The following is a 27,639-nucleotide window of genomic DNA, read 5'->3' as shown; positions in this document are numbered from 1 at the left end:
TCCAGAGGCTGACGCAGGCCAAGCCAAAGTGACGTTGGGCTAACGTTGGGCCAGAGAGAGGCTAACATTGGGGTTTCGTGGGGCAAATTGGAGCTGTGGAGCTGCCAGAGTGTTTATCCGGGGTTTCAGCTGGAATATCTGCTTCCGAGTAGAGAGGTACTACTGCCGAGATTTTTCTCTGTTGGGTGAGCCAGATTTGGCACCCAGATTGTATTCTGAAACTGCTTAATAAATCAAACCCTCAGATAGTTGCACCGGTTTTCCCGCATTGGGTTTTTCCGAGGACATTAGTCCAAAAACAATGGTGTCACTTGTGTGCTTGTTTGATCTGTAATGTGTTGAGCATGTACTTGTGTTTATTTCCAGTATTTACATGGTAAATAACTTGTTAATTAATAGAACAAGTAGGTAGGAACAAATCAGAAAGTACATGAAGGGTTTCTAATAGGTTAGACTTAGAAATTCCAACATGGTATCAGAGCATGATTGTAGATCACAGAAGAACTGAGGACATCAGCCGAGCAGAGCAGCAACAGCAGAAACGGTTGTCCCGAGTGACAAAAGTTGTTCCTAATAGAGAAGCAACAAGGAAGGGGTGACGCATTGCCTGCATCATCAAGTTCGAGCCAAGAAGAGGCAACGCAGAGGCTGAGGGAGGCAAAGACAGGCTCACGTAGGGCCACACAGAGGCCAGAAGGGCTAACGCAGTTGGCTGAGGAAGCTGATTTGCCGATGTCGGGATTGCGCAGAGCCTAGGAGCTCTAACCTTCAGTTTGTTGGGGTTTAGGACGCTGTGGGTAAGTTGCAAAGTGGAGCTGGTGGGGTATTGTAGTCAGAACAGTACCTAATAGGGCAAGGCCAAGGAGGAGGGAGTTGCTACTGAGGATTTCTAGCCGAGAAATCCGGATCAATGGTGCAGCTGCACTAATGATCGGAGTGGGGGCATCTCGACATTGGCAAAAGGGTTTCCAGGAGGGAAATCGAGGCTCAGAGGGAGTCACACCAAGAACTTCCAGGAGGGAAGTAGAGGAGCAGCGAGATGGCAGTGAATGGGGTAAGAGACCAGGACAGACTAGACGGAGCCTCAAACTTCATAGTCTGGAAGGCCAGAATCCTATCCGTTCTAGATAGAAATCGTGTCAAGCACTTCGCCTTAAGGACAATAGCTATCCCAGTTGACCCAGCTGATAACGACAAGTACGAGGAGGCAATGGCGAGGGCCAAGAGCATCATTCTTGACGGGGTCAAGGACCATGTAGTACCACATATTGTCGAAAAGGACATGGCAAATTAGAAGTGGGAAGCCCAAAAGAAATTGTACCAGCATGCTTCTGTGCAGAGAAGGATGTTACTAGAAAATCAGCTGCGATCATACCAGATGCAAAAGGGAGAACAGATCGACCCCTTCCTCGGTCGATTGAAGGAGATACGGGATCAGCGAACTTCCATAGGGGCCACGTCGGATCAAGAATTGATGGTGAGAATAGCCCTGAACGCAGTCTCAGAAGACTGGGAGGCATTTGTCTAGAGCATACTGGGCAGGGCGACCCTTCCAGATTGGGAGGAAATGCGGGCTGCTCTTCGCCAAGAAGAGATCAGAAGGCTAAGCAAAACGAGAAGTAGCGGCAAGGGGATCAGAATCAAGAAGGAGGAGGAGGTGGATGCTGCCCCAGCATCTGAGAGAAAGCAGGAGAAACGGAAGAAGAAGGACCTCTCCAAGATCAAATGCTTCCACTGTGGGGAGCTGGGTCATTATGCGACCCAGTGTCCAAGGAAGAAGAGCAAGGGAGAGGCCCCCAAGACCAAGGCTGCACTAGCAAGGGCAGAGACAGACGATGATTGTGCCATGAGTGCACACACACCACTTGAGCGGAAGTGGGGAGACAGCTGTAGTCAGACGGACTACAGGCGATGAGGGGCAGGATCCTTGAGGTACCCAACCTCTTGGATTATACCTATCTATGGGAGCCCCGAAGAGGAGTAGCAGTACTGGCAGATGTCAGTGACGATTGCGGATGGAGCGACAGAGGGAGCTACAGTGCAGGATTCCCAGGACAGCGTGAGGCAGCAGTGTGAGAAGCACGGGAGTGTTACACCAGTGCAAGATGGCACAAAGAGGTGTGCAACAGTGCGAGATGCAGGGAGTTATTGCAGTAGTGCAGAGGTCAAAGAGGGAGCACTTGTCAGCGACAGAGGGAGTTTCAGCATCGAGGGTGTCTCTAGCCTGACAGAGATGTCAGAGTTGGGAGATCAGTTACTTACTTCTCAGTAACTGAGTTGCAGTGCAGTAGTTAGCAGTGGTAGTGCTATGGGCAGCACGATGCAGCATGATGAGAGGGGTTGCAGTGCAGATGCAGCAATGGCAGTGGCAGGGCCATGGGCAATAGCATGGATGCAGAGGGAGTTGCAGTACGGATGCAGCAGTGGCAGTGGCAGGGCCATGGGTAGCAGTACAGGATGCAGCAGTGCAGATGATGGGCAGCAGGCCTAGCATCAGCACAGGGACCAATGCCGGATGATCAAGGTGATACTCAGTGAGGAGTATTGCTAGAGCACAGTCCTCGCTAAGAGGGAGTGTTGATTTGGGGTAGCATCGGATGTGCTCTAGCCACGAAAATTGGTGGAGAGGCTAAGGCACATGAGATCTCTAATACCCAGAAAGGTTTTGGGTAGATTCTAAACATTTTGGGAGATATTAAAATTATTAGAATTTTTAATGGAGTCCCTAAGTCTAAACTTAGGGAAATTAAAATATTAATGTGAATTAATATAAAATTGTGTTAGAATGGTCCAAAAGTCATGGATCAAGCCAGATCTAATTTTAGCCGTTGATTAGGGACTTAATCTCGGTCGTAGAATTGTCAATGAGAAAAGTATAAAAGGAGGCTTGAGGGTCACTTGGAGAACACACCAAAAGATCAAGATTTCGACTTTCTAGGGCTGGGTTTGCTGAGAAAGTTGAAAGAGTGATTAGAGTTGCAGCTGAGGGGCAGTGAATACAGAAGCAGAGAGGCAGAGATAGCACCGGGAGGATCAGCGCAGTAGTCGGAGAGAGGCACGAAGAAGCAGCCAAGGGTTCACGCAGAGCTAGCCAGGGCTCACGCAGAGCCAGCCAAGAGCCACGCAGTGCCTCAGAGGGCCAGCGTGGGTGACGCAGAGGGCCAGAGGACTGACGCAGTGCCTCCAGAGGACTGACGCAGGCCAAGCCAGAGTGACGTTGGGCTAACGTCGGGCCAGAGAGAGGCTGACGCTGTCCCAAGAGGCTAACGCTGGGTTTTCTTGGGGCAGATTGGTGCTATGGAGTTGCCGTAGTGTTTATCCAGGGTTTTAGCCAAAATATCTGCTTCTGAGTAGAGAGGTACTACTGCTGAGATTTTTCTTTGTTGGGTGAGTCGGATTTGTCACCCAGATTGTATTCTAAAACTGCTTAATAAATCAAACCCTCAGATAGTTGCACCGGCTTCCCCCATTGGGTTTTTCTGGAGACATTAGTCCAAAAACAACAATGTCACTTGTGTGCTTGTTTATGTTTCCTTTAGTTCATGATCTGTAATGTGTTGAGCATGTACTTGTGTTTATTTCCAATATTTACATGGTAAATAACTTGTTAATTAATAGAACAAGTAGGTAGGAATAAATCAGAAAGTACATGAAGGGTTTCTAACGGGTTAGACTTAGAAATTCCAACAAATTCTAGCTAAGGAAACCAAAAAACCCTGGTCACCACTCCTAGCTAGGAATAATTCCTAACCAAAGCCGGTAAACTCCACCAATAATCCTAAACAAGTGTTGAAAATAGCAATAAGAAATGCTAAAAATAGCACTACTATAAATAGCATTTCAGAATACATTCCAATTTTAGTTAGTCCCTAAACTAAAATTGAGAATTAAAATTCGAATTTGATCTTAGCAGTTATTTGTAAAATAATTAATTAATTCATCTTAAGTTAATTAGTTGTAGGAAATCTATGTGAAGACATGCAACAGTTTCTCCATTGATTGAGAAAGTTATCCCTTGATTAAAGGAGATCAGGATGAATTGTACTTTGAGTTGTAATTAGTTAGCTCAGTTAACTGAGTTAAGTCCAGTTAGATTAGTTCAAATAGTTTGTTGAACTAATTGTGAGTTCAGTTAGTTAATGCATGCATGCATGTAACTGCTGCACTTCAGATAACTGAATATTCTCTCATAAATAACTCATGCATGTCAATTCAGTGAGAGACCCAGTTGAGATCAAATGATGGGACAGTGTACTATTAGTTGCAGGAATATTCCATGGAGGACATCTCTTGCATGCAGAAGGAATTCATTCCTTGGAGATTACGCAATTACTTTTGAGTTTGATGAGTGCGTGATGAGGGCAATTCACACAGGTGGCAGCATTGGACCCCAAGAGAAACTGTGCAAGGAAATAGGAGGCTTGGACGACTGAGGGAAAGCATATGGTGTGTCTATTCAGTCTGTGAGTTGTATTGTTGGATTGTACTGAGAGCAGGATAGCTTGTGAGCTAATGCTTTGTGTAATCCAGACATATTTCCACTTGTATGATAATACAGAGATCGGGGCTTTTAGCTAAGGCTTTCCCCAGAGTATTCTTCTGTTTTCATGTGTGAATGCTTTCTCCTTCTCAGTTATATGTGTTCTATTTGATCTTGCTCAAAATCGATTAAGCTTCCACAAGTTTGTTGTAGAAGTAGATCTTGTATTTTGCTTTAGAATATTGCATAATCTGTTGATCTACAGTGGGAAAGTCTACATGGTATGGGAGCAAAGGTGATCAAAGCAAAAAACAGTATACAAAGAAGGGAGAAGTTCGAAGTTTCAAGTTCATGATTATAGAATTCGAATTGTTATCACATCTCAAATTTCACCAATGGCGTTCAACGGTTTAAGACTCAAGTATGCCCTTGATGGCAACTCGAATTATATAGCCTGGAAGGATCGCATGGAAGCAATATTAGAGGACAACGGTCTAAAGGACTTCATTGATCAAGAAGTCCCCAAGCTGGCAGCAGCTAATGCTATAGAATTGGCGGAATGGAAGAAATGTGTGGCTAGAGCGACGAGAATCCTTCTGGAAGGAGTTTGAGACCACATAGTCTCGAGTCTCCATGGGAAGGAGACACAGTTTTCAATGTGGAAAACACTGAAAGATCTATATCAGAACAGCAACGATCAGAGGAAGCTGGCACTGAAAGACAAGCTTCGGAAAATCAAGTGTGAAAAGGGCAACACGATCTCTACATATCTGAAGAAGCTCACCACCTGCAGGGATGAGCTTGGAAGTGTAGGGATCACGACAGCCGATGATGACATGGTGAGTCTTGCTCTCCTCATTCTTCCTCAGAGTTGGCATAGCTACCAAGACTCGGTAAATGGAAGAGAGAAACTGCCAGATTGGGAACGACTTTGGTCGTATCTAATGCAGGAGGAGATAAGAAGAAGCACCAGAGATGGATCTTCATCAAAGCAAGATGATGAAGCAAATCTAGCCTTAGCGAGTAAGGCGAGGAAAGGGAAAGGGAAGGCGTCCCATTCCAAATCCAGTTCTTCCCATGGTGGGAAGAAGTTTGACAAATCAAAAGTGTGATGTTTTCATTATCATGAGGTGGGCCATTATGCTACGAATTGTCCACAGAAGAAATCCAAGAAGGGATCCTTGAAGGGATCAGATGGTGAGGCACTGGCCTCACAGTTTGAATTGGATTTCTCTCTCATCAAATGCATGGTTTCATCCATGGTGGGATGTGTTTGGTACCTGGACAGTGGAGCCTCTTTCCACATGTCTAGAGACAAGAATCTTTTTAGTGCCCTGGAGGAGAAGGATCTCCAGATGCGGATCAAGATGGGCGATGATGGAAAGTACGTGTTTCGGGTGAAGGTGCGGTTGTGTTTCAGAGGGAGCATGGAGCTCCTCTCACCCTGACTGATGTAAAGTATGTATTGGATTTGAAGAAGAAACTTGTGTCTGTCGCTATGCTAGAAGACAAAGGCTATGATGTAGTCTTTAGTAAAGGAAAGGTATTCCTGGGGCATATCGATACTGGACAGACCAAGAGGATTGGAATTCGAGTTAAGAATCTCTACAAGCTGGAGGTAGACAACTTTGCTGCATTGAGTTCCAAAGCAGAGTTGGTGCAGAGCCAAGATGTTGGCAAGCTATGGCATAGAAGATTGGGCCACTTGCACCATGGAGCCTTGAAGATCATGCAGCAGATTTCTACTGGACTTCCCAAGGGAAAACTGGAGCAGACGGATACATGCAAAGGTTGTACCTTGGTAAGTATGCGAAATCTTCCTTTCAAGATCGAGACAGTAGAGCTGGAGAAATCCTGGAGCGAGTTCACACAGATGTATGTGGACCATTCTCTACAACCTCCACAGCTAAACAAAGGTACTATGTTAATTTTATTGATGAATTTTCTCGTAGATGTTGGATCTACTTTATGCAAAAGAAGGATCAAACCTTCTTGAGGTTTTGTGAGTTTAAAGCCTTCGCAGAGAAAGAATCTGGAAAGAAAATAAGGGCTTTGCGTAGCGACAATGGTGGAGAGTATGTCTCCCAACAGTTTAAGGACTTCTGCGCAGCAGAAGGAATTAAACGGGAGTTGACAGCACCCCATAACCCACAGCAGAATGGGGTGGCCGAAAGGAAGAACAGATCGATTGTGGGAGCAGCTCGAGCGATGTTGCATGACCAAAGCCTACCACTTCATTTGTGGGTTGAGGCATGCAATACAGCAGTATACTTGTAGAATAGAAGCCCGCATCGTATACTGGGAATGAAGACACCTATGGAGGCCTTTTCCAGGAAGCGACCAAATGTGAGTCACTTCAGGATCTTTGGATCATCGGTTTATTGCCATGTGACCAAAGATGCCCGGAAGAAGCTAGATCCAACAGCTGAGTTGGGGATACTTGTGGGGTACACTAATACACCCCACAACTATCAGGTGTTCCTGCCTACCAGTCAGAGGACAGTGGTGCGCAGAGATCTGAAGTTCGACGAGCAGAAAGCCATGCGAGTATCACTTGAGAGGGAGCTCAAGTTGCATGCAGAGGAGGAGCCTCATACTGATGTGGAACAACGGCATGCAGAGGATCCGGGAGTGGAGACATCCACTTATGCTGAGTCTTCCAGAGATGGCGGGAAACGCTCAAGGGAAGCTGACAAGTTGATGATGGATGCGCGAGAGAATGTGGGACAGCCATCTTCTCAGCGCAGACAGAGGAGGTCACCCGAGCGGTACACTGGTTACATGGCCCTGGTTGGGGAGTGTGTAGAGTCCGAACCTTCTTCATTCGAGGAGGCAGTGCAGCAACCAGTCTGGGTTGATGCAATGGTAGAGGAGTACGAATCTATCATTCGGAACAGTGTGTGGGATGTTGTCCCAAGACCTCAAGACAAGTCAGTGGTTAGTTCACGATGGCTTTACAAGGTAAAGCAAGCAGCTGATGGCAGTGTTGAGAAACATAAGACAAGGTTTGTTGCCCGTGGTTTTTCACAGGTCGAGGGGATCGACTACGATGAGACCTTTGCTCCTGTAGCAAGGTACTCATCTATCAGATCGATGTTGATACTATCAGCTCAAATGGGTTGGAAGATCCATCAGATGGATGTGAAGACAGCGTTCCTCAATGGGAAGATTGAGGAAGAGCTATACATTGAGCAGCCGAAAGGTTTTGAGACCTTCGACCATGAGTCGCATGTGCCGACTCAAGAGGCCTTTGTACGGGCTGAAGCAAGCACCTCGTGCTTGGTACACCAAGATCGACAGCTATTTCACAGGGTTGGGCTGCACCAAAAGTGAAGCAGATGCAAACCTTTACCACATCATGGTAGAAGGTAAGCCATTGATCATTGTTCTTTATGTGGATGATCTGATTTTGACAGGTGATGATCAATTGATCAAGTCTTGCAAGGAGGACCTTGCAAGAGAGTTTGAGATGAAAGACATGGGTCTTATGCACTACTTTCTAGGCATGGAAGTGTGGCAGAAAGATGGGGAAGTGTTTGTGTCTCAAGGCAAGTATGCCAATGAGATACTCAGGCGGTTCCACATGGAGAAGTGCAAGCCCATGCAGACTCCTCTAGCTGGTAACTAGAGGAAGGAGGATGCTACTTCAGGTGAGGTAGTAGTTGCTACTGTTTATCGGCAGCTTGTGGGTTCACTGATGTATCTAGTGAACACACGACCAGACTTATGCTTTGCGGTGAACCAGCTGAGTCAAGCTATGGTTCAGCCTACCAAGCTGTTTTGGAAGGCAGCGAAGCATGTGCTGAGATACCTCAGAGGCACATCTCAGTATGGATTGTGGTACAGACGGACAGAGGGAGTGAAGCTTCAGGGCTTCATAGATGCAGATTGGGCAGGGAGTCCATCAGACTGGAAGAGCACTTCTGGAGGAATCTTCAACCTTGGTTCAGCTACAGTTTCCTGGTACAGTAGGAAACAGAGGTCAGTTGCACTTAGCTCAGCAGAGGCTGAATACATGGCTACCAGTCAGGCAGCATGTGAGGCCATTTGGATGCGGAAGATTCTAGTGGGATTGTTTGGTCAGAGGATGGATCCAACTGTGATCAACTACGATAACCAGAGTTGTATCAAACTCTCTGAGAATCCAGTATTTCATGACAGGTCCAAGCACATCGATATCCGGTACCATCATCTTCGAGATTGTGTGGTGAAGAGGATCATGTTGTTGCTATATGTTTCGACTGAGGAACAGGATGCAGATATTCTGATTAAGGCATTGTCAAAATGCAAGTTCGAGTTCCACAGAGACAGGATTGGGGTGATTGATAATCCCTTTCTTGTTGAGGGGGAGTGTTGAAAATAGCAACAAGAAATGCTAAAAATAGCATTGCTATAAATAGCATTTTGGGATACATTCCAATTTTAGTTAGTCCCTAAATTAAAATTGAGAATTAAAATTCGAATTTGATCTTAGCAGCTGTTTGTAAAATAATTAATTAATTCATCTTGAGTTAATTAGTTGTAGGAAATCAAACATGAAGTCTATGTGAAGACATGCAACAGTTTTTCCATTGATTGAAGAAGTTATCCCTTGATTAAAGGAGATCAGGATGAGTTGTACTTTGAGTTGTAATTAGTTAGCTCAGTTAACTGAGTTAAGTCCAGTTAGATTAGTTCAAATAGTTTGTTGAACTAATTGTGAGTTCAGTTAGTTAATGCATGCATGCATGTAACTGTTGCACTTCAGATAACTGAATATTGTATCATAAATAACTCATGCATGTCAATTAAGTCAGAGATACAGTTGAGATCAGATGATGGGACAGTATACTATCAGTTGCAGAAATATTCCATGGAGGATATTTCTTGCATGCAGAAGGAATTCATTCCTTGGAGATTGCATAGTTACTTTTGAGTTTGATGAGTGTGTGATGAGGCCAATTCACACAGGTGGCAACATTGGACCCCAAGAGAAACTACGCAAGGAAATAGGAGGCTTGGAGGGTTGAGGGAAGGCATATGGTGTGTCTATTCAGTCTGTGAGTTGTATTGTCGGATTGCATTAAGAGCAACATAGCTTGTGAGCTAATGCTTTGCGTAATCCGGACATATTTCCACTTGTATGATAATACAAAGATCGGGGTTTTTAGCTTAGGCTTTCCCCAGAGTATTCTTCTGTGTTCATGTGTGATTGCTTTGTCCTTCTCAGTTATATGTGTTCTATTTGATCTTGGTCAAAATCGATTAAGCTTCTGCAAGTTTGTTGTAGAAGTAGATCTTGTATTTTGCTTTAGTATATTGCATAATCTGTTGATCTACAATGGGAAATTCTACAAGCAGCTAGCATCATCACCGGCTAGTCCTCCTTGGGTTTGATCAAAATGCCTCCTCTTCCCCTCAACAAGCATAAAAAGTACCACTGGGGTTTCCAAAAAGTCTTCATCTCACAAAAGCTACAAGATGCAATGTTATATTTATCCCTCTAGGAATTTTGAAAAAACCTAGCCTCCTTAGGTTGGAATCCTAACCCTATAATATACATTGAACTTCTCCAAGAACCCTAGCACACCAAGACAAAGAGAAATAATACAAAGGGTACAAAAGAGAGAGGAACTAGTGTGCTCCACGCCTCACATCTATAATAGAAGTGAGTGATGAATGAATGAAAGAACTCTCTCCTATTTATCTAAGAGAAAAGGGATATCAACAATAGAAAAAGTGGTCCTAATCCACTACAAGCAACCTATCCACAAGAATATGGGCCCACATGTGAATCACTGCCTCCACAAGTGACGAATGTCAAGCTCCAAGGTGAAAACATCCAACAAGCAAGGCTTCAAGGCATGAAGGCTCTTCAAGAAGGTAAAACACTCCACCTCTACAAGCATCCAAAGTTCTGACACACCTCCTATGCCTTGTTCTGCTACATGTCCACCCCACTAATATGATCACTCCCTCAAGTCAAGCATCCTCAATTCAAGCACAAGTGTCCCTCCATACAAACAACCAAGCATCCCTTTGTTATCTAGGGCTCAATACCCTCCTCCTGGATGCACAACACTCCTCCTCTAAGGCAAGTTGTCTTCCAAGCAAGCCACCCACTTTCCATGTGCCATTGTGAAGAATGTCATCATGTTGTTGGAGACTTCAACACTCAAAATAAAAATGACACATAAGCATCTACACAAAGTCTAGCAATCAATGAGCAATCCACCTCACATGTGTCTATCAATCATGTAACAACCAAGAGTCATCACATGTGTGTGGCCATCATGTAACAACCAAGAGTCATCCATACACCATGTACCCTATATCACATGAACCATCCCTAGGCATGGTGTGGAGTGTATACTCTTTGAAGTAATCCCAAATGCTAACAAATGAAAATAATCTCACCTAACTCAAGTGACTCTAATGAACAAGAATATGTTGCCTATTTTCCCATATAAGCCCACTAACTCCACTTGCTAAAAATACCAGTTATACAAAATACCTCACGTGTCAATGAAAATGGTCCCAATCAATTTGCATGATCATGAGGAACAAGAATATGTTGTTGAATCTACCATGCAAGCTCCCTAGCACCACCTACTAAAAACTTAATCTCCCAAAACATCTCATGTCACCAAAAATGGTCTCAAATGACTCATATGGCAATTAGGAACATGGATATGACATCAAATACTACAAGCAAGCTCTAGAAGCCTAAATTGAAAACCTACTAAAAATAGCTTTATCATGTACTACACCTCCCTAGAAACACTAATCCCTAAAACTCAATCTCAACAATGTAAACTAAAACGCTAGAAATGGAAATCCAACAACTTAACGTAGAAGATCACGACCATGGAATCCACTGAGAATGTGCACAAACCATCAACGTCAAACAATCAAGGTGAACTAAGGAAACGTCCAACCTAACTTAAATGTGCTCACAAACAATAATGAAGGAAAAACTTGATTTCACCAAGGGAAAAGTCAATGCTAACAATTTTGTGGCTTAATTCAATCCTTTTCCTCTATGTGTGGATTGTTCCGAGTCCACAACCTATTGTGTTTGTTACAAGATTTCTCATGTCCTTGATAAAGCATTTGTACCAAACCTATGGGCATGACAATTTTTATTCATTGCCCATTAACTATTCCAAAAAATTCGCATCCTATTGTTTACATGTTTATTGCCCTGAACTTGACAATTTGGCCTAAACAATAAACCTCACTACCTACAACAAATTTTGTCTGCACCTGTAAGATATATTCACTTATGTGGCACAAAACATAGATTTTGCAACAATGATAGGTATTTTTACACAATAGAATTGTCTTTGAACAAGCACAGGTACCACTTGTATGAGACGCAAGTTTAGATTGTGCGCAATAGCATGATTTCAAAGTGAAAAAAAAATTCAAATAGAGATAAGAGATTAATGATATGAATGAACAAAATAGTACATGTGTCGTATATATACATGATAGGTGGCACATGTCAGCTAGCCTACTTATGGTCAACCTATACACTTTAATACTATATACACAGATATGCCTTGTTCTAACCTAGGTCATCTAGCCTACAAAATGAACTTATGTTCATTATTGTGGTCCATATCTAAGTCACTGAGCTCAACTGCTTTCATCCATGAAGTTTGAAATTACTTGAATTTCAAAAGATGGTGAAATAGTTCATTCAAGTACATCCGTTATGTTTGGTTGAATGTCATTTCCATTAATATGATACTTAAATTCACCTGTAATTTCATTCTTTTAAAGGGAATTTGCTGAATTTCATTTAATTCTCATAGTTGAAGGAATGTATTGTTCAAATTTATGATTTATAGGTCGAGGCTCGAAGGTTTTATGTAATAGTCCAACATATTCCTTGAAATCGTTGTCAAATACGTGTTGCCTAAAGAGAAATCCAAATGCCACTGCAATGGAAATTGCCAAACCACTGCCTTGAGGTTAGGAACTTAGGATCACCATCATTCACTATTTATGGTAATACAGTATTGGAGATTGGGGAATTACAACAAGCTTGTGCCCACATATATATATATATATATATATATATATATATCCCGTTCATTTTTGGATAGCTGCGAGAGGTATTCCCCAGCTACACAAGTTGAAAGAAAGAAAAAATTAATTTTAAATTAGAAGAAAGAAAATTTAATTTAATTTGCAAAAAGATGTGCCTCTTAGGCACCCTAAAATCACTATAGAAAGACACCTGAACTTCATTTTCTCACTCACTCATCAATCACATTTTTCTCTCTTTCTCTCACACGTGGGAAGTAATTTGAGGAAGAGGCTGAAATTTCTAAGGAGTTGAATTTCTGAGACAGTCAATGTTTGACCAGTTGAATTTTTTGAGTGTAATTACTTATTGATGTACTGGAGTGTGTTAAAGTAATATCATATATCATTAAAAGTAATTATCAGTTGCAAAAAATTGTGCTTGTTTAATTAGCACTAGAAAATCGACATGGTATCCGAGCTTTGGTGGAGAAAAGCCTCAACAAAGTGTTAATTTTTGGGGCTGTTACAATCTTTATGTACAACATATTTACTTTTACTCCTACCTAAATTTATGCAAAGAACTGCATAAATTATGGTGGGCGGTAATCCCTGGTAAATATGTTTAATTACCGAAATATAAAGAATGTGTTGCATATTCACTTTTTACTTCTACCTGAATTTATGCAAAGAATCGCTTAAATTATGGAGGAACAATTTAACAAAGTCAAACACTATGTGGACAGATTATAACCTAATTCCAATGGAGTAGAATACAAATTTTAATATGAGGAGACATTTAACCTCATAGCAACAATGAGTAAATTGTTAGAGAATATTGGTGGGGTGAATAGCGACATAGATCCACTAGTGTCCATAAGAAATTAACCTAGGAGATTTAAAGGGCAGCTCAAAGGATTCTCCCAGGATCGAACATAAACTCAACAAGAGTGATTTGTGTTCGAGAGGAAGAAATTGTACAAACATCTAAAACCATGCTAAATGACCAAAAGAGCTTCTAGTTCAGAGGGAGCAAACAGCCAGGTAGAGTGGAAGGATGCAACCTACTAGAGATCCAAAAGGTCTCTCATGATGATGAGCAGCAGGAGACTCCCAAGGATATGGGTTTAGGTCCTTTTGTACCTATGGAACATCCTTTAGATCATCAAGGGCCCATTGAGTCAGTGGACTCACTTAAGGTCGTTGTTCCTAAATCCAAGAAGGGGTTGGCATGGCTTCAAAGTACATTGAAGGATGCAGAGGGGCATGCAGCTCGCCATGGCACCTTAAAGGAAAGTAAATGTCCTAATAAGTACTAAGGATATGCAACACTAATGAGTCACATCATTGATCCTGAGCCATCCAACTATAACAAGGCAACAGGCTAGCAAGATTGGAAGAATGCCATGATGGAGAAATATCAGTCCATCATGAAGAATGATGTATGGGAAATTGTGTCAAGACCTGAGGGGAAGTCAGTGGTGACTTCCAAGCAGATCTACAAGATGAAGCATATAGTAGATGGCAGCATAGAGAAGTACAAAGCGAGATTCGTGGCAAGAGAGTTCTCCTAGAAAGAGGGAGAGGACTATGAAGAGACATTTGCTCCAGTCACCAGATACACTTTTATTAGAACTATTATCTCTATTGCTTCTATGTAACATTCCTAATTAGCCATGGCTAATTGGAATATTTGATTTTGCTCAATTTTTGCCTTCTATAATTATTTATGAATAAAAAGGTGAGGAAGGAGGACATAACTCACTTTTAGAATAGAAAGTCACTTCCTAGTAGCACAACGTTGTGACTTAAAGGGGAGCCAAGGGGGCCAAAGGGGGACGCAGAGATGGAGCCCACGCAGACACTTGGAGGGACTGCGCAGGAGGAAAGAAACACGTGGCAAGAGGGGAATTACGTTGGAGGAGGTGAGCCTTGGGATTGAGAGAGGCAAAGGCTATAAAAGAGAGAGAAGCCCCCTCATTTTGATCATTCAGTTATGAGCATTTGTGATAGTCATTTCAACTTAGAGCACGCTGGCTGTTTAGCTAGTCTGCAGCACTGTTTAGTGCATTGAGTGTCTCCGTTCGGAGATCTCACCCTTAGCCCCGGGGACTTCGAGTGCCTGCTCGGGCAAGGTATTTCCATTAGCATTTCAGCAATAGTTTCATCAGCATTTCAGCAGCAGTGTCATCAACGTTTTGGAGGACTGCGCAGCACTGAGAGGGATGACGCAGTTCTTTCTGGCAGGAGTCTGAGTTGAGGGTTTGCAGTAGGATTTGTGCTGAGAGATAAAGCAAGGGATCAGCCCTTGCATATTGGAGAGTTCTGGCAGAAGTTTCAAGCAGATTTCTGGAGGGAATCATTCAGTGGCAACGCAGAGCATTGAGGGACTGCGCAGAACCCCAAGGGGGTGATTTTCGGGGGTCGGCCATTCTAGGAGAGCTTTCTGGGTTTTTCTGGGTTTCTTGAGTAGAGTCCGATTCCAGAGTTTCAGCCTTTTCTGAGGAGGGGAGCAGCCCCAAATCCTCATTTGATTTCTAGCAGCAGCACGGCAGTTCTCCAGCAGCTTGGACGCAGTGCAAAGAGGGGCCATTCATTTGCTATTCTAAGTGTACATCGTCATTTGCCTTGTGCAAGTCGAGGTGCCATCTTTCTTATCACCTCCTGTACTCATTCTATTACTCAGTATAATAAAATGGCTTAGCATTTCTCTCTGCATTTCTTGAGTATCTGCTTATGGTTATATTGTTATATGTTGCACCATTGTTATTTGCATCTCTTTGAGCATTCTCGGCTATTATACCACTTGTGTGTTCTCCTATACTCTTAGACAGAGTCTGGAAAGGGCCGAGTAGCCTCCGGATCTCGTCCTCTTTTCAGAGGTGACACATCTGGTAAATGCCCTCCCAGTCCATCTCTGGTTGGAGTTTGCTTGTGTTTGAGGAATATTCCTGACAAGGGATATTACAGTGGTATCAGAGCATAGATCTAGCTCAACCTATGGAGCTAGCAATCTATGACACCGGGGGAAAAACCCTACATCTGTTACAGAGGTCGGAGATACAGAGACACTGGGCATAGGTTGGAGAACACTTACGGAGAGGGAGACTGTGTTCCGGTGGTGGACGCAGAACAGAAGGAGCCAGTGGTGGACGCAGAACAGAAGGAGCCAGTGGTGGACGCAGAATAGAAGGAGCCTGTGGTGGACGCAGAGCAAGGGGATCCGATGGCAGATGAGGACGAGAAGAGATTTGCAGATATGCTGCTCAAATCAGTGCAGGATTTGTCGAGGCAGGTTGAGGTGATGGGACAGAGATTCACAGCAGTAGAGGCGAAACAGCGTGAGAGCCCACGGGTTTTTCAGGTTGGTGAGGGATCGGGTGCATCCTTCCATTTGCCAGAGCAACATGATACTGCGCAGCAGATGGCCTCACATGACCCTACACGCTCTACCATGCCCACTTTCTTAGGAGCAAACATGGAGGCCGTAGCCCAGCAAGAGGCAGAGCCCGGGCATATGTGCGATTATTTTGCAAAGTACCAGGCCTATGGGCAGGAGTTTAGGGAAGCCCTCACATTCAGAGATTTTGTTCAGCTCCAGCAGGATAATAGACCTCGCGACCATCACAGAGGGTACCTGCATTACCATGATGGTGACACCCACCGTGTAGCGAGTAGATTCCACTTGCCTACGTTTGATGGTTCATCAAACAATTCAGCAAAGTCTTGGGTGGAGAAGCTGGACATTTATTTCCAGCTTAACCAGATGTCAGAGACAGAGGCCATCAAGGTGGCAACATTGCATTTGGATGGTGAGGCCCAGGATTGGTGGTTTCATGGGATGGTTACACTCGGGCACTCCACAGTGACGACATATGCCGAGTTTACCAGGAGATTGATGGAGCGATTTGATCAGAGGGATCCAAAGCAGCATTTTGTTGAGCTTACAAGGCTCAAATAGACAGGGAGCCCAGAGACCTGCATCGCAGATTTCTTGAGGGTCTCTGTGATGGTGCCAGACCTATCCACGGCACGGAGGGTCTATATGTATGTTGAGGGGTTAGCAGAGCCACTTCGGGGTTTAGTCCGATCCACTAGACCAGCCACACTCCAGGACGCTATCAACAGGACCCGGGACTTACAGGATGTCTTACCCAGGACCCGGACACCTTACCCCCAGAAACAGAGTTTTCAGTCTAAGGGAAAGGATGTGAGGATTCCACCTCCAAAGGGGAAACCAGGACGAGTACAGTTTGACGACGATGCCAGGAGGGAGCTGAAAAAGAAGCGGTTGTGCTTCACCTGTCAGGAGCCATGGGCACCAGGACATAGATGTGCTGCTGGCAAAGCACACTTTATTGAGGTATTCTCCGAGAGCAATGGAGAAGAGAATGATGAGGATGATGTGGAGGCAGGAGATAGCCATGCCGTACAGGGACCTTTGCCACCTCCACCACCAGCAGCAAGTGGTGCATCTTTTGCACCCACCGGAGGGGCCCTTGCAACTTTGCAAGGAGTTCCCAAGTATCTGGCACTACGCGTATGGGGGACAGTATGTGGCCAGCGAGTATCAGTTTTGGTTGACAGTGGGGCAACCCACAACTTCATCGATGCATAGATGGTTGAGCGAAGAGGTATACAGACAGAGAACTTCGATGGGTTTTCAGTCTTGGTCCCAGGAGATCAGACCATGACGTATGCTCGTTATGTTCCTGATCTTTCAGTGACGATGGGCACCTACACACTGACTGACCACTTTTTCGTGGTCGATATTCCGGACACCAACATGATACTGGGTGTTCAGTGGCTTATCACTCTAGGGAAGGTCACGACAGATTGGAAGACCCTAGAGATGGAGAGGGATGATGAGAAGACAGGGAGGCATGAGAAGATACGGGGACAGCACACATATCCGCCTCAAACTGTTTCAGCTCATCGGATGGAGGCAGTCTTCCAGAAGGGAGACATAGAGTGGGCAGTAAAGCTACGTGCATCAGAGGCAGGGACTACAGGACAGTCGGTACATCCAGAGATGCAGTCCATCCTTGATTGTTATGCCATAGTGTTTGGGGAGATTCCACTAGGACAGCCACCAGATCGGGGGTTTGAGCACACCATCGAGCTTGAGCAAGGCATACAGGCAGTGATTACCACCCCCTATAGGCACCCCAAGGCCTATCAGGATGAGATAGAGCTGGCTATCCAGGAGTTGCTGGCTCTTGGGCACATTCGCCCAAGCACGAGTCCTTCTGCTTCTTCAGTGGTGTTGGTGAAGAAGAAGGACGGTACATTGAGGATGTGCATTGACTATAGAGCCCTGAACAAGAAGACCCTGAAGAACAGGTACCCCATACCCAGGATCAATGAGTTGATGGACGAGTTGAGAGGAGATGTTTGGTGATAGCAAGGCTCCTAGAGCCAAGATTTGGATCCAAGAGAGTCAGGATATCCTCCAAGCTCTCAAGGATAATATGGCTACAGCACAGAACCAGCAGAAGCTGTATGCCGACAGGGGTTGGGTGGAGAGACAATTTGAGGTAGGGGACATGGTCTACCTACGATTACAGCCATACCGACAGTCGTCACTGAAGCAGAAGGGGACTGAGAAGCTCAAGCCCCGCTTTTATGGGCCATACAGGGTGATATGCAGGATTGGACAGGTTGCATATGAGTTGGAGCTGCCCCAAGGCAGCAAGATTCATAACATTTTTCATGTATCATGCCGAAGAAGGCATTGGGGCAGCAGGTGACAGTGACAGATGAGCTACCCCCATGGATGATGAGGGGCATTTGGTATTGCAGTCGGAGGCTATCATTGATACCAGGGAGAGGCAGCTGCGGAGCAGGGCGGTCCAGGAATTCTTGGTGAGGTGGAAGAATTTGCCGGATGAGGATGCCACTTGGGAGAGTGAGAAAATCTTGCAACATCCATCACTTCAGTTGCTTGAGGACAAGCAACATTTCGCCGGGCGAGACTGTAATATTCCTAATTAGCCATGGCTAATTGGAATATTCGATTTTGCTCAATTTTTGTCTTTTATAGTTATTTATGAATAAAAAGGTGAGGAAGGAGGACATAACCCACTTTTAGAATAGAAAGTCACTTCCTAGTCGCACAACGTTGTGACTTAAAGGGGAGCCAAGGGGGACGCAAAGATGGAGCCCACGCAGACACTTGGAGGGACTGCGCAGGAGGAAAGAAACACGTGGCAAGAGGGGAATTACGTTGGAGGAGGTGAGCCTTGGGATTGAGAGAGGCAAAGGCTATAAAAGAGAGAGAAGCCCCCTCATTTTGATCATTCAGTTATGAGCATTTGTGATAGTCATTTCGACTTAGAGCACGCTAGCTATTTAGCTAGTCTGCAACACTGTTTAGTGCATTGAGTGTCTCCGTTCGGAGATCTCACCCTTAGCCCCGGGGGACTTCGAGTGCCTGCTCGGGCAAGGTATTTCCATTAGCATTTCAGCAGTAGTTTCATCAGCATTTCAGCAGCAGTTTCATCAGCGTTTTGGAGGACTGTGCAGCACTGAGAGGGATGACGCAGTTCTTTCTGGCAGGAGTCTGAGTTGAGGGTTTGCAGTAGGATTTGTGCTGAGAGATAGAGCAGGGGATCAGCCCTTGCATATTGGAGAGTTCTGGCAGAGGTTTCAGGCAGATTTCTAGAGGGTATCATTCAGTGGCAGCGCAGAGCATTGAGGGACTGCGCAGAACCCCAAGGGGGTGATTTTCGGGGGTCGGCCATTCCAGGAGAGCTTTCTGGGTTTTTCTGGGTTTCTTGAGTAGAGTCTGATTCCAAAGTTTCAGCCTTTTCTGAGGAGGGGAGCAGCCCCAAATCCTCATTTGATTTCTAGCAACAGCAGCAGCACAGCAGTTCTCCAACAGCTTGGACGCAGTTCAGAGAGGGGCCATTCCTTTGCTATTCTGAGTGTATATCTTCACTTGCCTTGTGCAAGTCGAGGTGCCATCTTTCTGATCACCTCCTGTACTCATTCTATTACTCAGTATAATAAAATGGCTTAGCATTTCTCTTTGCATTTCTTGAGTATCTGCTTATGGTTATATTGTTATATGTTGCACCATTGTTATTTGCATCTCTTTGAGCATTCTCGGCTATTATACCACTTGTGTGTTCTCCTATACTCTTAGACAGAGTCTGGAAAGGACCAAGTAGCCTCTGGATCTCGTCCTCTTTTCAGAGGCGACATATCTGGTAAATGCCCTCCCAGTCCATCTCTAGTTGGAGTTTGTTTGTGTTTGAGGAATATTCCTGATAAGGGATATTACATTCTATTATGGGTTGGAAATTGCATCAGATGGATGTGAAAACTGCTTTCCGCAATGGAGTTATTGAGGAAGAAGTGTACATAAAGAAACCTCAGGGCTTTGAGGTACATGACAAGGAGTCTCATGTCTACAGACTGAAGAAGGCTTTGTACAGACCCAAGCAAGCACCTCGGGTTTGGTATTCTCGGATTGATGGATACCTAATGAGTCTTGGTTTCACCAAGAGTGATGTCGATCCCAATCTTTACTACAAGGTTGTAAAAGGTCAGCCTATAATCTTGTCATTATATGTCAATGACTTGTTTTTTACAGGAGTAGAAAATCTCATTGATCAGTGTAAGAGGGAGTTGACCTCTGAGTTCAAAATGAAGGATCTAGGTTTGATGCATTACTTCTTGGGATTAGCAATATGGCAAAAGTCGGGTGAGATCTTCCTTGATCAAAGGAAGTATATTATTACGATCCTTCAAAGATTTGAGATGATGAACTGCAAGTCCATCGCCACTCCCATGGTGACCAATCTGAAGAAGCTATGAGGCTCTGACTCATATTTGGTGGATCCTCTATGTATCGACAGTTGATCGGATCCTTGCTATATTTAGTTCGACTTGATATTTGCTTTGCAGTGAACACTCTGAGCGAGTTCATGGTGGAACCTAGGCATGAACATTGGATTGCAGTAAAGCATGTGTTAAGATATCTGCGTGGTACAGTCAGTTATGGATTGAGATATGTCTCAAATGGTGAAGTACAGTTGCAGGGATACACAGATTCTGATTGGGCAAGAAGTGCCAAAGACAGGAAAAGCACATCAAGATGTTGCTTTAGTATGGGTTCTGCTATGATATCCTGGATGAGCAGGAAGCAGACATCTGTCACACTTAGCACTGTAGAGGTTGAGTATAATGCAGCTAGTTTGGCGAGTTGTGAAGCAATGTGGCTTCGGAAGCTACTTGCAAGATTGATCGATCAAGTGATAAAGACAATTGTGATACATTGTGACAATAAAGGTTGTGTGAAGCTTCCGAAAAATCCAGTTTTTTCCATGACAAGTCGAAGCACATTAAGATCAAGTACCACTACATCCGAGACATGGTACAGAAGGAAGCAATGAGGCTCAATACATTTCTACAGACGAGTAGGTTGTTGACATTATCACAAAGCCTTTGTCCCGAATGAAGTTTGTATACTACAAGGAAAAGCTTGGAGTGGTTGAGAATGCCTCCCTTGTTGAGAAGGAGCATTGATGTCGTAGCATAAGGGCAAACATTCTTCCTAAGTCAAGGGTATTGACTGAGTGCCATGTAATGTGGCTAGGGAGAATGGCTCAAATAGCATCAAGGCCCAGAGTGCTCCCTCGATTAGAAGGTTCTGACCATATTGCCAAGGGTTACTTGGCTAGTGGGTAGAGTGAGTGCCTCAAAGCATCGGGCAAGTATTTTTACCATTCAAGTGTTATGTGATGACATGGGGGAATGGTAAATGGGCCCAGGGTTTCACCATTGGTCAGGGAAAATTGACTTGGTTCCAAGTGACGACTTGGTTAGTTGGTGACCCAGGATTAGTTTTGTTTTTACCCTGATCAAGGGGTACCTAATGTTGAAAATAGTAGTAAGAAATTGATTCCTTGATTTGTGCCTTAATTCAAGGAGTCAAATTTGAGTTCCTTCTTTGGCATGCTCAATTTCCTAAAATTTAGGATGAGTTATGAGGCAGTTAACTAATAAGCTCAAGTGGAAGGACAAGTTACTTGTCTTCTAGTGCAAGTTGATTGAGGGAAAGGACGAGTGGTTAAGTTCAAGTCTTAGATTTGAGACAAGATGAGTTGCATGTGAGTTTTCACTTAGTTAACTCAATCAATCACAAAAGCATTCCTTAATTAGAAAACTCACTAAACTTAGCCATTCGAATTGTTATAAAAGAAGGAATGAAAGCACACTTGTATATCATTTTTGTGTGAGTTTGTGCAAGAAAGAAGCCAAGGGGTTTTCTTGTGCAAATTGTTGAAGGAGGAATATCCCTTAGAAGTGCGCATAGAAATAGGGAATTTCCCTATTTAATAGGAGCCAAATTTGTGCGAGGAATTCGGGCCTCTAGTGCGCGTAGACTTAGGGAAGCAAGGTCAACATCTTGCAGGTTGTTTCACGTCTAGACTAAGGCTGAGAGGTCATTGTATTCTCTATTGAAGCAAGTGTATTTGTAAGAGATCTATTGCTCATTTTTTTCAATAAATTTCTCAAGCAATTGAGTATTTTCCCAGTTGGGTTCCCTGTGAAATTTGAGAAGCCTCGAATCACTACTGCAGCAACTGATTACATTTCTCCTACTGAATCAAGTTATTTACAGTATTATACGGTAAACATCGAAATAAATACCACTGCAGCCTTCACAACTTAAATAATATGCGGAAACAAGAACTGGGCAAGAAATAAATAACACACACAAGTGACAACGTTGTTTTTGGACCAATGTCCCCGGGAAAACCCAATGTGGGAAAATCGGTGCAGCAACTGAGAGTTTGTATTATTAAGCAGTAATTTCTAAGTACAATTCTTCAGATGCCCAAACTGACAATCCTATACAGAGATCTAACTAGGCAGAAAGTAGTGAGATAATCTCACCCTGTCACTGGAAGATCTGGCACTGATCTGTGCTGGAGATGAGCCTATGTGCAGTACTACATCACACCCACGCAGTCACTACATCACTGTTGTTGGGACTACACTGCACCTCCTCTAACCATCTGTTGGCTAGAAACTTCGGCCCTTTTTCCTCCCGGTCTCACACCCTGGCTCCGGCACTTGATCCCGACTGTTCCTCAGCAAAATTTTGGACTCCCTCTTAATCTCTTCCCTACCACAGTGTAGCTCTGCGTGCCCAGCGTCAGCCTCTTTGGACGTCTTTCTGCTCTCTCTACAAGAAATTGAAAAACTTCCTGCATAAACTATCCCTGCCTCTCGCTGTAAGAAATCACCTCGATCACTTCTCCAGCAAATGTTGCGCTGCTCTCTTCAGAAATCGATCTCTTGATCTCTCACTCGATGTGTCTTCCAAATGCCCATCAAGCCTCTTCTTATAATCTTCTCGTTGAGTAACCAATAGCCCAGATTAGATTCTAATCAATGGCTTAGATCATTTTGGCTTGATCCTCATCTTCTTCTAAGAGTTTCACCCTCAGTTTAATTAATACCCTTTAATTATTTTAATTTCCTAAGTTTAGACTTAGGCATCTGTTCTCACATTAAAAACAATTCTAAGTCCAAATAATTAAATTAATTAAAATCATGAAAATTAGGATTTAATCCTACCTTTCTAGATTGAGTTTGTTCTTCATGGTTAGGAGTCAGTTTAGGCTTAGTTGGTTGAGAGATTCTCTCCAACTAGTTAGGCTCCTAGATTAGTGTGTTGTTGAGATATTTTCTCAACCAAGTTTGTTCAAGATAGATGCACTATCTTGAGACAACTTCCTCATGTATTTATATGTATCAGTGTGGAAAAAGTTTGCAAAAAATCCCGATTTAATCCTAAAAACGCGATTTTTTGAACTAAACGATTTAATCCCCCGACTTTTTGGCGACTTTTTCACAAAGGAAAAAATCGCGCTCCCAATTTAATAGGGAGTCGAACCAAAAAGTCTTCCTCCCTTCCCAGGCCGCAGATAAAGAGGCCGCAAAGGTGAAAAAAACTATAAATTGAAGCTTCCATCCATGCATTTTCAAGTTATTGCATTGTATTGTTTGTCATACTTCTTGCGAGCATAGCAGTCTCAATTGTAATCTGTTAGTTTTGAGGTTAAGATATGTTTTTGTTTTCCAAGGACAAACAAATCTTTATACTTCATATTTCTAGTTAGAAAGCAAAGTATACATTGGCTAAGCCTCCAGGCTTTCAGTGATCCAGACTCTAACATCCATTGCCCCTTCAAAAGATTACCAAAGTACCAAAAGGACAGGCACACAACAGTCTTCCGTAGAAAGAACCCCACACCATCAAAAACATTGTTACAGTTGTTGAATGCTTCCAGGAGAAACAACAAAGAGGAGGTCATGAAGATCAAATAGCAACAACCTGCCCAAAAAAACAAAACCAGTGCCTCAAAAAAGAACCCATTTTTCAGACAGGAACAAAGTACTTATGAAATCTTGTGACAGCAAAGATCCTTCTCGCAATGAGAGCACGTTTTGAAAGGGAATCTTCTTTAGTGGTGAATTCCCTGTAAATGTGGGGAAAGGTTATGTATCAAAAGTGGATTTTACCTCCAAGAGTTTTTGAATAATAGATGCCAAGGCTAGGTTAATAATCTGACATCTACTGTTTTCTCAGAAAATAAGCAGCTTGGATTCACCAAGCGTTAATTTTCACATCTACTGTGATACTCATTGTTAATTTTCATTGGACCCACCACCTGACACCTTATTACCCAAGCAGATTACAATCTACTGAATAAATGCATGACTTATTTCTTAATACAATTAGAGGAAACAAAAATTAAAAGGGGAAGAGGATCTCAATCACTGATTACTTGATGACTTTTAGATGACTCATGATATACATTTATTATATTTTTGGTTGATATTTTGACTCTTGAGAGTTGAGACTCGGACAGGACTCAAAATTCAGGAGTTGATTCACTATTTTGATATGTGATGTAGCATTAAACTTCATATACAAATTATATATTAGCTTTCTTTACATGTTTATGTGGAAATGCATTTATTTGATGTTGTGGATACTCTAGATGTTAAAAAAAAATTTAAAAATGAATAGTTTTGTGTTTTTTTAATTTTGCCGACTTTTTGCTGACTTTTTCAAAAAACTCCAGACTTTGATGAGTTTTTCAACTTTTGGACCCTTGCCGAATTAATCCTGACTTCGACTTTTTCCACATTGATATGTATCATAAACATTATTGTAATAATGTAATTCATGAGAATGAGAGAGTACAGGAAAGTATCTCATGCCTTTTCCGCCATGTGTGGTTTTTCTATATTTCTAATATTTATTTTATGACTGAATGTGTTATTATTAGTTGATTTAGTTTTTTTCATGTGTTATTATTAAAAATAATTAATTATTTTAATAAAACATTCTCCGAGTGGAATTTCCCAAAATGATTTATGGGTATTCTAGAATACATGTGTCCTAGCCTCCCTACAAATTTTGAGCCTTAGAGCACATCTGATGCTACCAGAAATCGACATTCCCTAGAAAAATTGTTGTGTTCTCTTGTGCGAATTGTGCATTTATTTCTGTTCTATTCCACTACAAATTTCGTAGGGAAATTTTGTGTTTATATGAAAAGAAAGTATCTTTCAGATTGTTCATATTAGCAGATCAAAAATTTGTGGATTTTCTACACCTTACCATATCGCCAAAGAGGATTTGGCTAGTGAGTGACTAGATCTTTTGCATGATGTTGATGCAAGATGTTTTACGTGTGGTTCTGGAATGGAACATGAAGTGATGGATACATTAACATCGCAGGCTTATTCAATCTTTTCTTGGAATAGATAAATTTTTAGCAAATTGGACATCTTGTGTAAGTCAAGGTGAATACCTCCCTAGCTATGAGGTAGTGTTGATTTTTTGGTAGTTATGGGAGGTATTCCCCATCTACACAAGTTAAAAGAAGGAAAAAATAAACTTTAAATTAGAAGAAAGAAAATTTAATTTAATTTAAATTTAATTTGCAAAGAGACATGCCTCATTGGCACCCTAAAATCACTATAAAAAGACACTTGAACTTCTCATTTTCTCACTCACTTATCACTCACATTTTTCTCTCTCTCTCTCTCTCACGTAGGAAGCAATCTAAGAAAGAGGCCTAAGTTTCTAACGAGTCAAATTCTTGAGATAGTCAATGTTTGACCAGTTGAATTTTCTGAATGTAATTACTTAATGATGTTCTGGAGTGTGTTAAAGCAATATCATATATCATTGAAAGTCATTATCAGTTGCAAAAAATTGTGCTTGTTTAATTAGCACTAGAAAATCAACAAATCCTAAGGTATAAATTAGTATAATATGGTTAGGTTATAAATTAATATAAACTTATATATATTGGTCTATGTATATATAATTTTATATGATATCTTTGGGAAAAAAACAGTTTTATATAATATATAAGTGAAAATTATAAGTTTTATTATCTATAGATGTTATATTGATAAATATTATATCATATGTGTGTTGGTTTATGTATATATAATTTTATATGATATCTTTGGGAAAAAACAGTTTTATATATATATTGAATTCAATGACAACTTTTATCAAAAGTTTTCAGTTAGAGGAATTTGATTGTTGTAGAAATCGAACACAAACACGACCCATGTGACTATGGACTTAGTAACGGCTCAATTAAGCATAACTCAAGTTCCATGCTTGGCAATCACGGTGAAGCCGAAAAACTACTTGTGCAGCTGTGAATATTATTGCCACATTTTCATGAAATTTTCATAACTCGTATCTGGTTATGCAACCACGAATATGTTTTAGGGGAATTTTCATGAATATATGATACATCTTGAAAGACTGACCTCTTGTACCTCGTAACTATGGATACAACACGCCATGTACAAGCCAAATGCCGCTATTTATAATTAAAGATTTTACCATTAGTCAAGTGTGATGGGTTCGATTGGCGGGTTGGTTCTAATAAAAACCCGAATTAACAAATGCAGCAACATACTAGTGGACCACTATAACATCGAAAGCTACCGGAAAATAAGCAACATATGGGGGAGGTGCCGAGGAAGAATGTGTCCATTAATTGTTCCAGTGAAGTTTATGTCAGGAATTAATGTTTTGTTTATGAATAACTTGAAAGCTAACGTTGTGAAATTTTCAGAAGAAGAAAAACCTGAAGATGGTACTAACCTCCGCAAATCGTCCCTTCTTCATCCTAGTAATACGGCCGAGGAACCGCTCGCCGGGCAGAGCTGTATCGCACATCACAACAAACGCCGACTCTGCAATTTTGCAGATGCCCTTCCCTTTATATGCCAGGCTCTCGCACACCAGCTCGACCACCTGATTCTTCTTGGGGTAAAATGGTTTTTTGTGGGATTCAACCCCAAGACCATCCTTTCCAGCTGTTGTGGGAATAGGTTTATCTTCACTTGCAATGGGGATATGCACTTCAGAGTCTTCTTCTGCTTCCGTAGCTACCGATAATTGTCTGCGGTAATGGTGCACAAAAGGAGTGTATGTTGTTGTGATAGGCAGTTTTTTGGTGTTGGATTGAAAAGCAGTGGGCGTACAGTATCGGCCCAACATATGGAGGACATTGCAGGCCATGTGTTCCTCCTCCCTCCCTCACTACTACTGGGTAGAAGAACACTGAGCTTGAACAATATTGACGTGGATATTAAATATTTAGCGAGGGAAAATCTTAGTGTGCAATTAGCGATCGAAGAAGTGCAAGTCCTCTTGCAATCATTGAATTATCTATTTTCTTGCTGTCGTGTTTTTATAAATGAATATTGTGTATGCACTCGGTTTGGATATTTTTTTTTGTTTATGTTTTATTTATATTAAAACCAAAGTCAAGTGGTGATATGTCAGTGTAAATTAATATTTTACATGTAGTATTTAGTTTGTTTAGTTGAAATGATATATTTATTTATTTAACTAAAAAATAAAAAATATATCATAATACCATAAATAAAAAATAGTAATAAAATTGCAAAATATAAATCACAGTAAGAAAAACATTTCATAATAAGAAGAATATAGCTATAAAAAGTTAATAATACAAACATTAATAGAAAAGAATGATTACACATCTTTGTTTGTATAATATATTCCAAAAATCTTAATTGCTATCTGTTAAAACTCTAGAAAACTCTCCTAGGTTGTA

The 27,639-nt window shown here is 42.3% G+C and overlaps 1 protein-coding gene across 3 annotated transcripts in view; it reads right to left on the bottom strand.

Moving 5' to 3' along the window:
• LOC149187086 (uncharacterized) overlaps positions 1-27,224 on the bottom strand; it is a 347,335-nt gene extending 320,111 nt beyond the window's left edge. For 2 of the 3 annotated variants that reach the window (XM_089411281.1, XM_089411282.1), the window contains exon 1: positions 26,658-27,223. In XM_089411281.1, the coding sequence (XP_089267407.1) occupies positions 26,658-27,077 (420 nt within the window). In that variant the 5' untranslated portion in view covers positions 27,078-27,223. Of the gene's footprint in view, positions 1-26,657 lie in introns of all 3 variants that reach the window. The other variant, XM_089411283.1, reaches the window with a different exon arrangement.
• Positions 27,225-27,639: the final 415 nt, after the last annotated feature.

The sequence above is a fragment of the Pinus tabuliformis genome, chromosome 3_1, assembly GCF_031772625.1.
Source record: "Pinus tabuliformis cultivar Carrire ecotype Pingquan chromosome 3_1, CPIR1, whole genome shotgun sequence".
NCBI classification, from domain to species: domain Eukaryota; kingdom Viridiplantae; phylum Streptophyta; class Pinopsida; order Pinales; family Pinaceae; genus Pinus; species Pinus tabuliformis.
The sequence above is the reverse complement of the archived record's forward strand: the minus strand, read 5'-3'. Positions and strand labels throughout refer to the sequence as shown.